Genomic DNA, 14565 nt, shown 5'->3' with positions numbered 1-14565 from the left:
GGAAGGCCCTCTATGAGGTGGATTGATTCAGTGACTGGGATAAATGGGATGGGAGTGTCAGAGACGGCGCGATTGGCACAGGACAGAGCGGAGTTTAGGGCTGTTGTACATAGGGTTGCTATGAGTCGTAGGCGACTCTACGGACATAACAACAACAACAATAGCTTATGCATTATGGCTCCTAGGACATGAATAATCTTTCCCATTGCTTTTCCTGTTTGGCGTAAAAACATATCTTCTCTTTTTAGGATAGATTTACTGAGCTCAGTAAATTGTTATCAGGAAAGTTTAAACTGCTCCTTTTTCCCTTTAACAGTAATTTCTTTATTGCATCACCTCTTAGAAGAATATGAGAGCTTTCTCTCTTACACTTGCTCCTACTCTGTATCCTAGATATCGTGCCTTTTTGCCAGGATGTTAATTTTTCTTTCACAAATATACATGCATATATATGGAAAGTTAAGCAATCATTTTTATAGTTTGACATTAGGATTTAAATGGTCATAGATATGTGTACAGGTTAGGGCAAAGGAAAGATGTTGTTACTGTGTAATAATTTTAAAACCACAGAAATATTTTCAAATTGTGGCTTTCCCTTAGACAGTTTTGTTATAGAAAAAGCTGTAGTATATATGGTGTATGGTAGTTTTTATTAGAGGAGTCAACATGTTACATATTATACTTAGAATTGTATGAAAGATTGAACTCCTGTCTAATGGAAAGAAAAACTTAGACTCTCCCCTTGGCTTGTTATTTTTAGGTAGGATCTCTTGTCAATTTTGACTCTCATTTCTTCCCCCACATATTATTAGTTTCTAGGTTTTCCGTTTTGCTTTGAATATCTGTTAGATTTTACTGTTTTCCTCTCTTTCCTTTGGTAGTGGGCCCTTCACATTATCTTAGACCATGTTTCTTTGTCTTTATAATATCCCAGTACCACAATCATCCTGAGATAAATATTCATTTGATAGTGCTACTAGGTTAAGAAAAACATAATCATCTGAATATCAGAGGAAGGTTTTATTTCAACACAAAAAGAATTCATTTTATTCATTTTATACATTCATTCACACGTTATGTTCATTTTTGTACAAAACCAGTAAACATTTGTTCTTCTGAAGAATAAACAGACAAAAAAAGGCAAACCCGCTGCCAGCAAGTCAATTCGTGCTCATGATGGCCCTCCTTCAAGAGTCTAAGACTGTAAATCTTTGGCAGGAGGAGACTGTGGTTTGAATCCACAGTCTACTCTCGGGAGCACTGATAGCCTGGTGAGGAGCAGAGTTGCTAATTGAGAGGCAAGTAGTATGAATTCACCAGCTGGGCAGTCTCCTCTCATGAGATTCTCTGCCTCGGAAAACCTGCTGGAGGGTCAACCATGAGTTGATTCTGACACAACGGCACATAATAGCAACATGAGTGTATCAGGGAGCACTGGTGGCTTAGTGGTGAGGAGTTGTGCTGCCAACCAAAAGCACTCAGTTTGAAGGAACCAGCCTCTCCTCAGGAGAAAGATGGGCAGTCTCGTCTTTTGTGATTTATTGCCTCTGAAAACCCACTGGAGGGTCAGTTATAGGTCAGTTCAGACATAGTTGTACATAACAACAATAGCATGATTAGATCAGTATGAGTTGAATGGTCAAAAAGTAGTTTAATTTTTTTAAAACGACCTCAGTTTGAACTGAGGTTTAAATATCTGAATGATCATTTGCAAATTTACTTTTTAGTAACTGCTGTATAAAGATGAATTTGGGGGGAAATTACATAACAAATGTGAAGCATCAGGCATATAGTAAACACTCAAATGATTGGTTATGTGCATTTTCCATCTTAAGAGAAAGGGAGGGGAAAATATCTGTCATTTGCCCTAAAGTGTCCGTGTGGTGTTTTAGTTGTTTCTTCTATCTTTTTCTTCCCTATTTCTAGATAATTAAGAGTCATGCATGTGGAATTATTATTTGCTTGCTGATTTAACACATTCCAGTTTCTTCTCTGATGAAGGAACTGCTTTTACAGCTGTCTTTGAGATCAAATAGGCAGTTTAATCATGCTGGTTAATATAACGCTTTTCATATTGTTTTAAAAGAACTGCAATCAATGTGTTTTTCTCCACCAATAAAAATGTATGTTAGAGAGACTTACAAATAAGTATCAACTCATCCTGGCCTTGAAAATTACTCAGTGTTCTAACCAAGCTAACATTATATACGTTTTGCTCTAAAAATCTGTAGAGTTTACTAAGTTTCATTTGATAACATTTCTTTGGGAGGAAATTACCCATCTTTCTTCCCTAGAGCAGCTGCTAGATTTGAACCTCCTTTGGGTTAGCAGCACAACTTCTTACCACTAAGCCATCTCCAGCTATGCATCAGGAAGCTGGACAATGAATGAATAAGGATTACAAAATAAAAATTGATGCCTTTCAGTTGTGGTGCTGGAGAAGAGTACTTAATATCCCATGGACTACCAGGAGAACAATCAGATATGCATTGGGTAGCGTGCAGCCAGAGGGAGTACTGCTTGCGAGAGATGGCAAAGCTTCATCTTTCATACTTTGGAGAGAAAGCTAGTTGAAGCTATTCATTGGAGAGAGACATCATCCTTGGAAAGATGGGTGTCAGTGAAGCACAGGAAGACCCTCAATGAGGTGGATTGACATGGTGACTTCAGCAATGGGCTTGAGTTTTTCAGAGATGAGGAGAATGGCACAGGATGGGGCTGAGTTCAGGTTGGCTGTTCTCAGGGTCACTATGAGTCATACTCGACAGTACCTAACAACAACAACCCTAAATTTGAGAGCTCTGATGACCTAGTGGTAAGATAATGTGTTACAGTCCCAAAAGCAAGCAATTTGAATCCATCATTTGAAGACAGATGGACAGTCTCCTCCCATGTGATCTATTGTTGTTACTGCTGCTAAATACCTGCTCTGAGTCTAACATGTTTCATGCATGCATTTTTTCTTATGAAATTATTGTATGATAGTTGTGGTATTCAGTGGAAAACTAAGCATACTTTGGACAGATAGATTTCTCTGTCTCTGATTTATATTAAAGATAATGTTTTTAGTTTTGCTTAAGCAGAGTAAATAAAGATGACACCACCCCAGTTACTATTTTAATTATAACTTTCCAAAGAAATACATTTCAAAATATATTTATATGATGCTGTTGAAAGCACTGCAATAGTAGTGGTGCTTTTAACTCTGAGTTAAAGAAAAGATTGGGGTATATATAGATATATATAAGAATATAAATTCATAGACAACTACTTTGAGGGTAGAAGATCTTCTAGACACTTAAGAGAAAATCACTTGGGACCTTTAAGCCATGTAGAGTAGTTTGAATACCTGCAAGCCAAATTTTCTTCACCAGCCATTGTCGAATTTTTTTTTTTTTACATCATTGCTTCTTTTTCACCCAAGTGAAAAAAATGCCAGATTCTGGATTGCTCTTCTTTTTCTCAGTCAAATTTCTATTTGCCCTTTCAGACTCAGTTTTAGTGTTCCTGATTATACTTCTACATGCTCTTAAAAAAAAAAAAATAGTACAAGCACATCTGTCTTGGAGGAAATGTAACCAAATTGCCCCTCAAGAGGTAAGAATAATGAGTCTTCATCTTATATCCTTTGTCATATTATCAGGAGGGACCATCCCTAAAGAGAGAGACCATATTTGGGAAAATAGAGGGGCAGTGAAAAAGAGGCAGTCGCTTAACGAGATAGATTGACACAGTGAATGTAATAATAGGCTTGAGCACAGCAGAGATTGCAAAGCTGGTTCAGAATTAGCAGTGCTCCATTCTGTTTATGGGGCTGCTGTGAGTCAGAGCCAGCTTGATGGCAACCAACAGCAATTCTGCATAGGTTTTTGTAACATCTCTTCTTTGGGAGAGATAGTGACTTTTCCTCTGTTTCCAGACTTCTGTGAACCTGCTATTGCTTATATTGTAACCTAGCAACCACTTCTTAATTCAACAGCCATTTATTTATCGGATACTTCCTTTGATAGAACAAAATGTAACAATATTCTTTTGTTTTTCACTAGTTAATGATCCTGGGAAATCCAGTGTATTTAAAACTTTGTAAAAAAAAAAAGTTTAAAGATTATATTAAAAGTAAAATTAGGTTCCAGGTTCAGAAAATACTAAACAACTTTTCTCAATAATATCGACTTGTTTTGGAGGAGAGATTGTTCATTATTCAGGATTATTTGGATGGCTACTCTTTATTAGCATACATGATTTCAGTTTATCATGTAGACTTTCTAGAATACCCCTCAAATTTCAGAAGCAGCCTTGATGGTGGTACTGATCTGCCCTAGTAGTGAACGACTGATTTAGAGTAAAAATCTTGTTTTTCAAATATATTTCCCTTGTTACTAGTTTTTAGATTTCTTTTTTGTTTGTTTTTTATTGTTATTTGAGTGAAAGTTTAGAAAGTAGATTTGTTTAACTATATACATTTTTTATGGCATTGATTTAGATTTCTGCTTTTGTGACAAGACAAATTATGTCCACATATTTAAATATTACTACTCAGTGGTTCCAGGATACTTAACACAGTCTTGCTTAGCAAAGAATGGTCTCACAGATGTAATTTTGCTCAGAGAAAGAGAGTCACACAGAAGGAAAAGGCAAACTAATGACAGTCCTTTTCCAAGCCATATTGAATTAAGCCTCTCCTTGAGAGGGGAAGGCTTCTGTCCTTGCCTGAACTATACAGGCAATGTTGTTGTTATTGTTATGTGTCATTAAATTGACTCTTAATTCATAGTAACCCTGTGTTCGACAGAATAAAACCCTGCCCAATCCATTATCACAATCACTGCTGTGTGATTAGCACCCATGATTTGGTTTTGGTTACTAACCAAAAGATCAGCAATTCAAATGAACTGGCAGATACTTGGCAGTAGATAGGACAGTCTGCATTGTTGCCTGTTGTAGTCACTCTGTTAGTCCATCGTATGGAGAATCTTACTCTCCTTCACTAACCCTTCTTTTTTCTAAACATGATGTCCTTTTCCAGACACTGGTTCCTCCTGACAATATTCCCAAAGTGTGTGACACAAAGTCTCACCATCATTGTCTCTAAAGAACTGTCCAGCTGTACTTTTTTCAAAGATAGATGTTGTTGCTCTTGTTCTTGTTGTAATCCCTGGGGTAAACTTAACATTTCTCTCCAACATCATAATTCAAAGACATCGATTCAGGGAGTATAGCTCAGGAGTAGAGCATTGATTGCAAAGCCATCAATTCTTCCTTTTTCTTTGTCCAACTTTCACATACATATGAAGCAACTGAAAATACCTTTGCATGAGTAAGACGTCTTAGTCTTTAAACTACCATCCTAGCTCTTTCATACTTTCTAGAGGTTTCTTTTGCCCAGTACAGTACATCATTTGATACTTTGATTGCTGCTTTCATGAGAGCTGATTGTCTATTCAGATACAACTGAGTGCTTGATGACTTCATTCAATCTTTCATCCATTGTCGTAATATTGCATACTGATGCAGTTATGAGGATTTTTGTTTTCTCAATGTTGAGATGTAATCCATGATGAAGGCTATAGCTTTGGATCTTTAGTAAGTGCTTCAAGGCTTCTTCACTTTGAGCAAACAAGTTGTGTCATCTAGATATCACAGATTGTTAATGCCTCTTCCTCCATTCTGATGCCACAAATAAAATAAACATGGTAAAAGGATACAGCTTACACACATACCTTTACTGATTTTAAAGCATGCAATGTTTTTCCCTGTTCTTTTCAAATAACTTCTTGTTCTATATAGATTCCACATGAGCACAATTATGTGTTCTGAAATCCTCATTCTTCGCAATGTTACTCATCATTTATTATGATAAAATACAAGTAGACACCTTTCTGAGCCCTGGTGACAGAGTGACTAAGCACTTGGTTACTAACCAAAAGGTCAACAGTTCAAACCAACTAGTAGCCACTTTACAGAAGGTATGGCCGGCTATTTCTAAAAAGATTACAGATTTGGAAACTCTATTGGATGGCTATTCTCTGTTCTGTAGGGTCACTACAAATTGAAATTATCTCAGTAGGTATTAAATAACCTAAGATTATATTTAAATTAATAGATAAAAATTGTTATATCATTTAAAATAATAAATTGGCTTTCTCCTTTATTCCTTTCATTTTAAATATAAAAATACACCATATAGAACAGTATTACTTTGTCTGTATGCTAAGGGCAAGAAATAGATGCAGATTAACTGGGGCCTGAGACATGGGGCACACTCGTACTCAGCTTGATGTGGTAAATGGGCCAGAGGTTAAGCCATCAGTCCATTTCCCAGTGTCTACTCAATAGTGGCTTTCTTTGTGTAGCTTCACTTGTTAGAGCAATACAGCAAGTGTTATTGAGAGATAAAACAAAGAAAGTCTTACATCAGACACTGATGGCTTTTTATAAAGCTGGAAGAGGATGTTATTTAATGTTCCAAGAGTATATTTATACTACATCTGGAAGCCTCTACTTCAGAGTGAACAATATTGAAAATCAAATCAGTATTATGAACTTCAGTGATGTTCAAGTAAATATTAATAAATATCAGTGCATCTTTTGAATAAATGTTAGGGAGAAATAGTAGAGGCATTTTTTTGAAAGTAAGAATTTTAGAAATTTTAAACTATTTTTATTTTCTTTAGCAAATTTATTATGGCAGATTTTAGGTTTAATGTAAATTTCACTTATTAAATTAAATGTAGCTTTAACATATGGTAAAAGAGAGAACTGTTAATTTAAATACAGAATGCTTTCAGAGGAGTGAAATATTCTTCAAAACTTTCCCTATAAAGGTCACAGAATAGTTCTTGAGCATCTATGCAGATTAGATCTTGAACAGCTGCACAGAACACACAGAAGTCGTGATTCCTGCCTCTGTGAACTAACTTGAATAAAGCCTTTCATCTAAAGATCTCACTGTTTGTCTACTTCATCTCATCTCTGAGAGACTCATTCAGTTAATACAGTTCTATTTTGTAGCTTAGAGCTCACTATTGTAAATTATAATGTGTGAGCCCTCACACACACACCCCAATTAAAGCAATTTTAGATTTTTAAAAGAATCACATAAAAACCTACTCAAAAGTTATGCCTTTTGAAGACTTAGAATGATAATTTGGGATTGTCATTTAAGCTTAACTAGTTAAGAATTTTGTGATTCTAAATTGGTTGTATAGTCTTTTAATGTTCAGTTTCCCTGTGATTATAATAACATTTTACAGAGAAATAAATATGCACATGTGCTTGTTAATTTGTTTTATAGAGGGCTGTCTTTCTGCCTTCTATTTTATCCCTACTCATCACTTGACACTTCTATCAGATCCCGTGTTTTCTATAAAGTATTCTGCAGCTACTTTAATTAATATTGATTAAACTAAAAATGTGACTTACTTGTTAAGAAAATATTTGAACATCTTTTCCTCGTCTGAGTACTTATGTTTCATTTATTCACTTATTTCGTGGTTGCCCATTGTTGTCTTCTCTTCTTGGCTACTTCTTATATTCTTCTCTATAGATTGTGAGATTATTGGATTGAGAGATTGTGACTTAAGAGAAGCCTCATACATAAAATGAAGTTTAAGAGTTGGGCTCTTGGTTATAACCTGGGATTGCAGCGATTTTATAAAAGAAAAGACAGCTCCCTACCTGAAAGCATGAAAGAATAAAATTATTTCAGTTTAACAGTGACAGTGTCATAAAAGTTAGGAAAAAATAGGGTGATGTGCAAAAGAGTGTGGATGTTTAGGTAGGCATACTGTGATTATACCTAGTGCTGAGAATGAAAACTTGAAGAATGAGGAAGTACCTAGATTGTGGTCTCTAAATATTGTTTCTCAAAGGAATCAGAATCCCTTTGAGAAATAGCTTATCGCAGGTCTTAGACAGGAACTATAAAAGAAAACAAACTACCAAAAGTCTATTGTAGTTACTATATGGGAGCCAACTTGAAGGAGGTACCACAATCCACAGTTGGGACAAATATAGCATCAAAAGAATAAGGACTGCAATTAATTGAAACACTGCAATTTTTTTAAATCTATGGGTTCATAATGTGACTTTTAAAATCCTTATATTGTTCTCCTTTAGACCAGTTTAAACAATAAAGGGAATGAATCAGTATTTATCTTGATTTTTGTCTATGAACTATATGTCAAGGTAACCAAATAGTTTAGTAAAGATTGTTTGGTTGTTGGTTGTTTTGTGTTGGTTTTTTTTTTTTTAAGAGAAGAATTTCAGCTAATAAGTACACAGGAATGGCAAGACTGCTATGACAAGACATTTTTCAGTGCTTAATGAAATTTAGGGAGGTCTCACCTAGTTAGTGGCCAGGAGTTGTGCTGTTGACTTCAGAGCTGAAGGGTCAGCTGTGTATCCACTCCAACTCAATGACAATGAGTTGAGGCTTTGTTGTTGATGAAATTTACTATCTATGAAATTAAGGTTTTCACATTTTCATATATATATACTTGTTCATATTTCACTTTAACTAAAAAATGCTCATTGCTGTAAAGTCAGAACTGTGTAAAGTCAACCTTCCAGCAGGTTTTTGGAGGCAGTAAATTGCAAAGGAAAGGGTTACCCATCTGCCTCGCTTGAAGTCACTGGTAGATTTGAACAGCCGGAGAGGTGTCACCCTTCAGTTGGCAGCCTAATTTCCTGTGGACTACACCATCAGAGCTCTCCTAATTTAGGAAATTTAAAAATAGTATTTTTAAATGAGAAGGATGAAAATTCAATAGTAACAGAAAAGATGGAAGATATTTCATACTGTAGAAACTATATGAAGAAAATTCAGAACAGGAACACTTAGTCAATTGGATTCACGAACTATGGAATATGTAAGTGGAAATCTTTTGGATACCTATTGTTATGTGCCATTGAGTTGCTTGCAACTCATAGCATCCCTGTCTGTGGACAGTAGTTCTGAACATTGCTCTATCCTGAGCCAATCACACTGTCTCTGACACACCTACCCCCTTTACTCCAGTTATGTGTCAGTCCATCTCTGGGGTCTTCCTCTCTTTGCTGTTACTCCACCTTTCCAAGCATGATGTCATTCTCCAAGGACTAGTCGCTCCTGGTCACATGCCCAAAGTATGTGAAACAAAGCTTCAAAATCCTTGCCTCCAAAGAAAAGCCTGGTTTCACCCTCTCCAGGTCAGACTTCTTATTCTTTTGGCAGTCTGTGGTATGTTCAATACTCCTCTCCAACACCGCAACTCAAAGTTGAATATAAATTCTCATAATACTACAGTGGAAATGATGATGCCAAACTGTAACCAAGTTTAGGAGGAACCCGAGATTCCAAGGAGGAGCTTCTCTACTATTTCTGCAACCTTTTTGACTCATTGAAATAACTGTAACCAGACATTCAACAATGGATTTAAGGAAGTAAAATTAACTTTACAGGTACTATAAACTTTACTAGAAACGGGCCTATAATCGGAGGGGCCAGTGTTTGGAGAAAGACATCTTGCTTAGTAGTGGGTCTTAAAAAAATAAGACCTTCAAGAACAGTTGACACAATGGCTACAATAGTGGGCTCAAGGACAACAGCAGTTATGAGACTGGCACAGGATCAGGCAGCTTTTGGTTTTGTTTGCATATAGGATCACTGTGAATTAGACCAATTCAACAGCACCTAACAGCAGAACTTAACAGGAAGTACCATGTGTGCACTGGGGCACTGGTTTTACTTGAACAGATTCTGATTAAAGCATTCAGTCTTCAAATATGATTGATCTTCACTATTTCTTCCTCTTCCTCTTCCTCCTTCAAGTTGAGGACAACTCAAAAAAAAATAAAAAAAAATAAATAAAAAAAGTTGAGCACAACTCATAGCGACCCTATGAAACTCGACATTTATCAAAGTTGATAGTTTCCGGAAACATGTTGCTTAGGAAGTGGATGCCACTTCTGCTTCCAGTTATTCCTCTTTTTTTTTTTTTGTTTGTTTTTTGTTTTGCTTTTATTTATATTCTCTTTTTATTATTATTAATTTTAATGAAAATTTACAGAAATTTTGGATTTCCATTCATTCATTGTTGCACTTTTCTCCCTCCCCCCCCCAGTACACTCTTCTCTTTGAAAAGTAAAAGAAAAATTCTTTCATTGTTTTACAATCCCTCCCCGCAAGTCCACTTCACTATGCAGCCTTCGCTGTGGACTCCTGTCATGACAATAATACCTAATCACATATCCCTTTTGAACAGTTTTCTCCCTCATCTGTTTCAATGCAGTATACATTATTTATCCCATCTTTTTCAGTCTCCCCCCAACCGCAATGTCAGTCCTGTTTTATAACAGTTGCACTATGCAGTATTTGTCCTTTTGTGACTGAGATATTTCACTCAGCATAATGTCCTGCAGGGTCACCCATTTTGAATAATATTGCATGAGTTCCTTGTTTTTAAATACAGAGTCGTACTCCATTGTGTGAATATACCACAGCTTCTCTATCCATTCGTTTGTTGATGGGCACTTAGGTTGTTTCCAGCTCCTTGCTATTGTGAACAAAACCTCGCTAAACATAGGTGTGCAACCAATTGTTCCTCTTAAAGTGCAGAATATAGTAGTAGTCTGAAGTTGTAATTTTAATGAGTCAATGTCAGTATATAATGTTACTGTTTACAGCTGTGACTTACTGTTGTCAAGTTAGAGCCCACACATAGGTGACCCTCCAGTGAGGTTTTCAGAATCTGTATATTGCACAGGACTAGATTTCCCATCTTTCTCCCAAGGATCCACTGTTGGTTTCAAACCACCAGAGAAATGCTGCCTTTGGGATAGAAGCACAATTCCCTACAGACTGTGCCACCAGGGCTTCCTAGTTGTTGCTGTTATATACAGTCCAGTCAGAACTAACTCAAAGCTGACCATCCAGCAGGTTTTCAGAGGTAATAAATCACACTGCTCATCTTTCCCCCAAGGAACAGTTGGTTGGTTTGAACCATGTGCCTTCAGGTTGACAGCACAGCTCCTTACTACTAGGCCACCAGAGCTCATTATAGATTTAGGATAACCCATATCCACTTCTTAAACAACATGCCTCTGGAAACTCTATTAACTTTGATAAGTGATGATAGTTGTAGAGGGGCTTCAGGCCTTTTGTTCATAGGGTTGTTATGAGTCATGCTTGACTAGACTGCAGTCAGTAACAACAACAAGAACATGTATTATAATCTAAAAGCAATATGTTACATGTTTGTAGTGACTCAATAAAATGGTCTTCTATCTTCAGACCCCATAGCTGCACTATTATAGACAAATAGTCTATATAGGTTGCCCATATATTTCACCCAATGTTTATCTTTTGTGAGAATATTTCTTTGTTAAATTAATTTTGTTATTTGAAGTTATTTGTGCCATTAAGTTGCTTTGAAAGGATAAAAAATAACCCTTAAAGATTCATCTTGAGAACTATTAGCATAGAAAAGCACTGTGCTTTGTTCATGAATTTTAAAAGCCTGTATATATACATGCCCACTCCAAATTGAATGTGTGTTCTTCCCTCTACTGATAAATGAGGTTGCTGGGTTTTAGAAATGCAGTATATTCCAAAGCAGAGGAACAGTAGGGAAATAAGATGTCAAGTTATGTAGTAAGAGATCTGTGAGGGTAGACATTAGCTGTGTTCATTAAGACAGACCAGAGGCAGGTTGATTTTATGATAGACTAATAATTTGATGAAATAAGAAGCAAATCAATTAAGTTTCAATTTTCTCATCCTTGTACTCACTCCATAAAATGGAGACAAGAAAAACTGTAATGGTAATGAATATGGTTGTAGGGTTCTACGGTCTTTGATCTGAATTAAATTATAAATATAGAAAGATAGAATTTCTTAGTTTGTGTTTTAAGAAAAATAACTTTTTCAATACCATAATACTTATTTTAGAATGTATATGTAATTTTTTTTCTTTTTCTTTTTCTTTTTTTTTTTTAAACAGGGTATCCAGAAATTGGCTAGTCAATACCTGAAAAGAGATTGGCCTGGAATAAAAGCTGATGACCGGAATGATTACAGGTAACTTAAAAAGTAGTTCTTGCCCATTTTCTCTGAAATTGCTCCCTGTTAGACAATACAGATTTCAGTTTTTAACATTTTTTTCTCTTTCGTCCATTAATTATTTTAGACCTTTTTTAAAGAATTACCATTTTTTAAAAAAATAATTCTGTAGTACATAGCTTTGGTGGCATAATCCCTAGGGAACAGATCTGCTAACCCAAAGGCAGTGTTTTTCTTATGGTTCGTTAGAAGAAAAATGGGCAGTCTCTTTCCATGCAATTTCTTTACAGCCTGGGAGATCTGATGGAAGGTCAGCTATGAGGCACTTCTGACTTGATAGCAATTAAGTCAAGACTTTTATAGCCATGCAAGATCAAAACTTGGGGTGGAGAATGGGACTTTTGTGATTGGGGGTTTTTGTTCATTTCTTTTGTTTTTGGTAGATCTTGGTTAAGGAGGAAGCTAGAGAAGATGACATTTTAGAGCAAAACTTTGAGGTTATCATGAACCCCACATGTTCACTGATTGATGTGACAAATATCAACCTGAGTCAAGGTTGAGACTACTTACTGAGATCCCAGAGGTATGCAGTTTGAATTCACCAGCTGCAGTACAGGAGAAAGATGAGCAGCCTCATCCTGTGAAATCTACTACCTTTAAAAAACCTGCTGAAGGGTCAGCTATGAGTTGATTTACATTTGACAGCACACACCAACAATCCATAGCATATTGCACTACTAGGCAAAAGTCTGTGAGTCTCTGGCAGTTCAAATCCATCAGAAATTCCTCAGAATAAAGATGGGAAGTCCCCTCCTATTAAGATGTTGGCCTAGTGGAAAAAAGCTGTGTTGCAATCTCAGAGGCACATGGTTCAAATCCACCAGCTGCTCTGCGGGAAAATGATGCAATTAACTATGCAATTAACTGCCTCTGAAAACCCACGGAAGGTTAGCTCTGGGTTGGTTTCAGCTCCACGGCATAAAATAACAACAATGGACTAGATAATATTCCAAATTTACTTGAAATTATATATATGTTACCCAGAAATAAGAATAAAAGGCTTGACTTCCAGACTAGCTTATAAAACCCAACTTTAAAAAGTGTTTTAAACTAATACTTACTAAGCTGTACCAGACACTGTGTTAGGAATTTTAAGTTGTCTCACACGGTTATCAGTACAAACCGATGAAGTAGATACATACTTAACTTCATTTTACATACTAGGAGACAAATTATAGATTAACCTAATTAAACATAGCTATATAATCATTCATTCAGTTCTTCATCCTTTATTTGTGAGTTATCTACTACATGCCAGTTATTACACTAGGATTTACTATTTAAAAAACAAAACAAAACAAAAAGCCAAAAAACAAAATAGCTAAAGCTCGTTGCCGCCCAATCAGAACCAACTCATACCATACTCTCCAGTGTGTTCAGATACTGTAAATCACATGAGGAGAAATTGCCCATCTTTCTTTCTCAGAGCTGGGAGTGGATTCAATCTGCCAAAAAGTGCCACCTTTGGGTTAGCATTGCAATTCCTACAGACTGTGCCACCAGAGATCCTTTAGTATTAGACTAATTCTGTTTCAGTGTCATTAAGGAACTTACAAGAAATAAACATAAACATTTACAGTACTGAGGAGTAGCAGAAGTGCATTGTGAACATGGAGTACACCTATAGCTTTTAAGTCTTAAGGGATTAACAAGCAATTGGGCAAAAGCATTCTAACTAGAAATAACAGTTGAAAGACAAGCAGGTGTGAGAAAATTAGATAACAAAGAATAACTAACTATTCTTAATAATAAAGTGTATAAAGTTCAGGATGAGGAGAGTAGTGGATGTTGAGGATAAATAGGTAGACACTGTGAATGACTTGTATAATCACAGTTTCTTTCTTCTTCTGAAAATAATGGAAACATTGGAGAACTCCCATAAGATAGATGAAACTTCACTTTAGTGATAGTACAAAGATTAACGTGAAAGATGTGAAGAAAAATTTGAAAAATATAATTGCAGGAATTTTAATTCTTCATCATCTCTTGTTCACACCATAGAAATGTAGTGGAAATTGGGTTGTGAGGCACATTTTTCCCAAAGTATTTAAGAAACATATCTACGAAGTATAGCATTGCACTGCTAACCAAAAAAGGCTACACAACTCTGAATCCACCAGTCTGTCCTAGGAAAAAGAACAGTCTCCTCCCTTTAGTATTTACGGCTTTGGACACCAAGTTGAAGGTCTCAGTGAGTCCAACTTGATGGCATTGAATTAGAGTTGTGTTTAGGGGTTTGTTTGGGGTAGGGTTTTTTGGGTGGGTTTTTGTTGATTTGGTTTTGGTTTTCTTTTCTTAGTTCAAAGCTGAAGGACTTCTGCTTCTAGATAGTGAGAAAACTGAGCAGTTGAATGACTTCTATCCTTTTTCATACACAGCTAAGAGGAAGGCTGTATTATTGTGGAAAAGACAGTAGATCTGGATTAAGAACTAGAGCAGCAGTTGTCCTTTTTTTTGTTATTTAT

General features: G+C 36.1%; 1 protein-coding gene across 3 annotated transcripts in view; it reads left to right on the top strand.

Annotated features, from left to right (window-relative positions):
* Window positions 1-14565, top strand: part of FCHSD2 (FCH and double SH3 domains 2) — a 246081-nt gene that overhangs the window by 95617 nt on the left and 135899 nt on the right. For all 3 annotated transcript variants that reach the window (XM_006885556.1, XM_006885557.1, XM_006885555.1), the window contains exon 4: window positions 11982-12058. In XM_006885556.1, coding sequence (XP_006885618.1) covers window positions 11982-12058 — 77 coding nt within the window. The remainder of the gene's footprint in view (window positions 1-11981; window positions 12059-14565) is intronic.

This window comes from Elephantulus edwardii, unplaced genomic scaffold, assembly GCF_000299155.1.
Source record: "Elephantulus edwardii isolate Elephantulus edwardi_28Jun2011 unplaced genomic scaffold, EleEdw1.0 scaffold00044, whole genome shotgun sequence".
NCBI classification, from domain to species: domain Eukaryota; kingdom Metazoa; phylum Chordata; class Mammalia; order Macroscelidea; family Macroscelididae; genus Elephantulus; species Elephantulus edwardii.
Note: the sequence above shows the minus strand (reverse complement) of the source record. Positions and strands in the feature narration are given on the sequence as shown.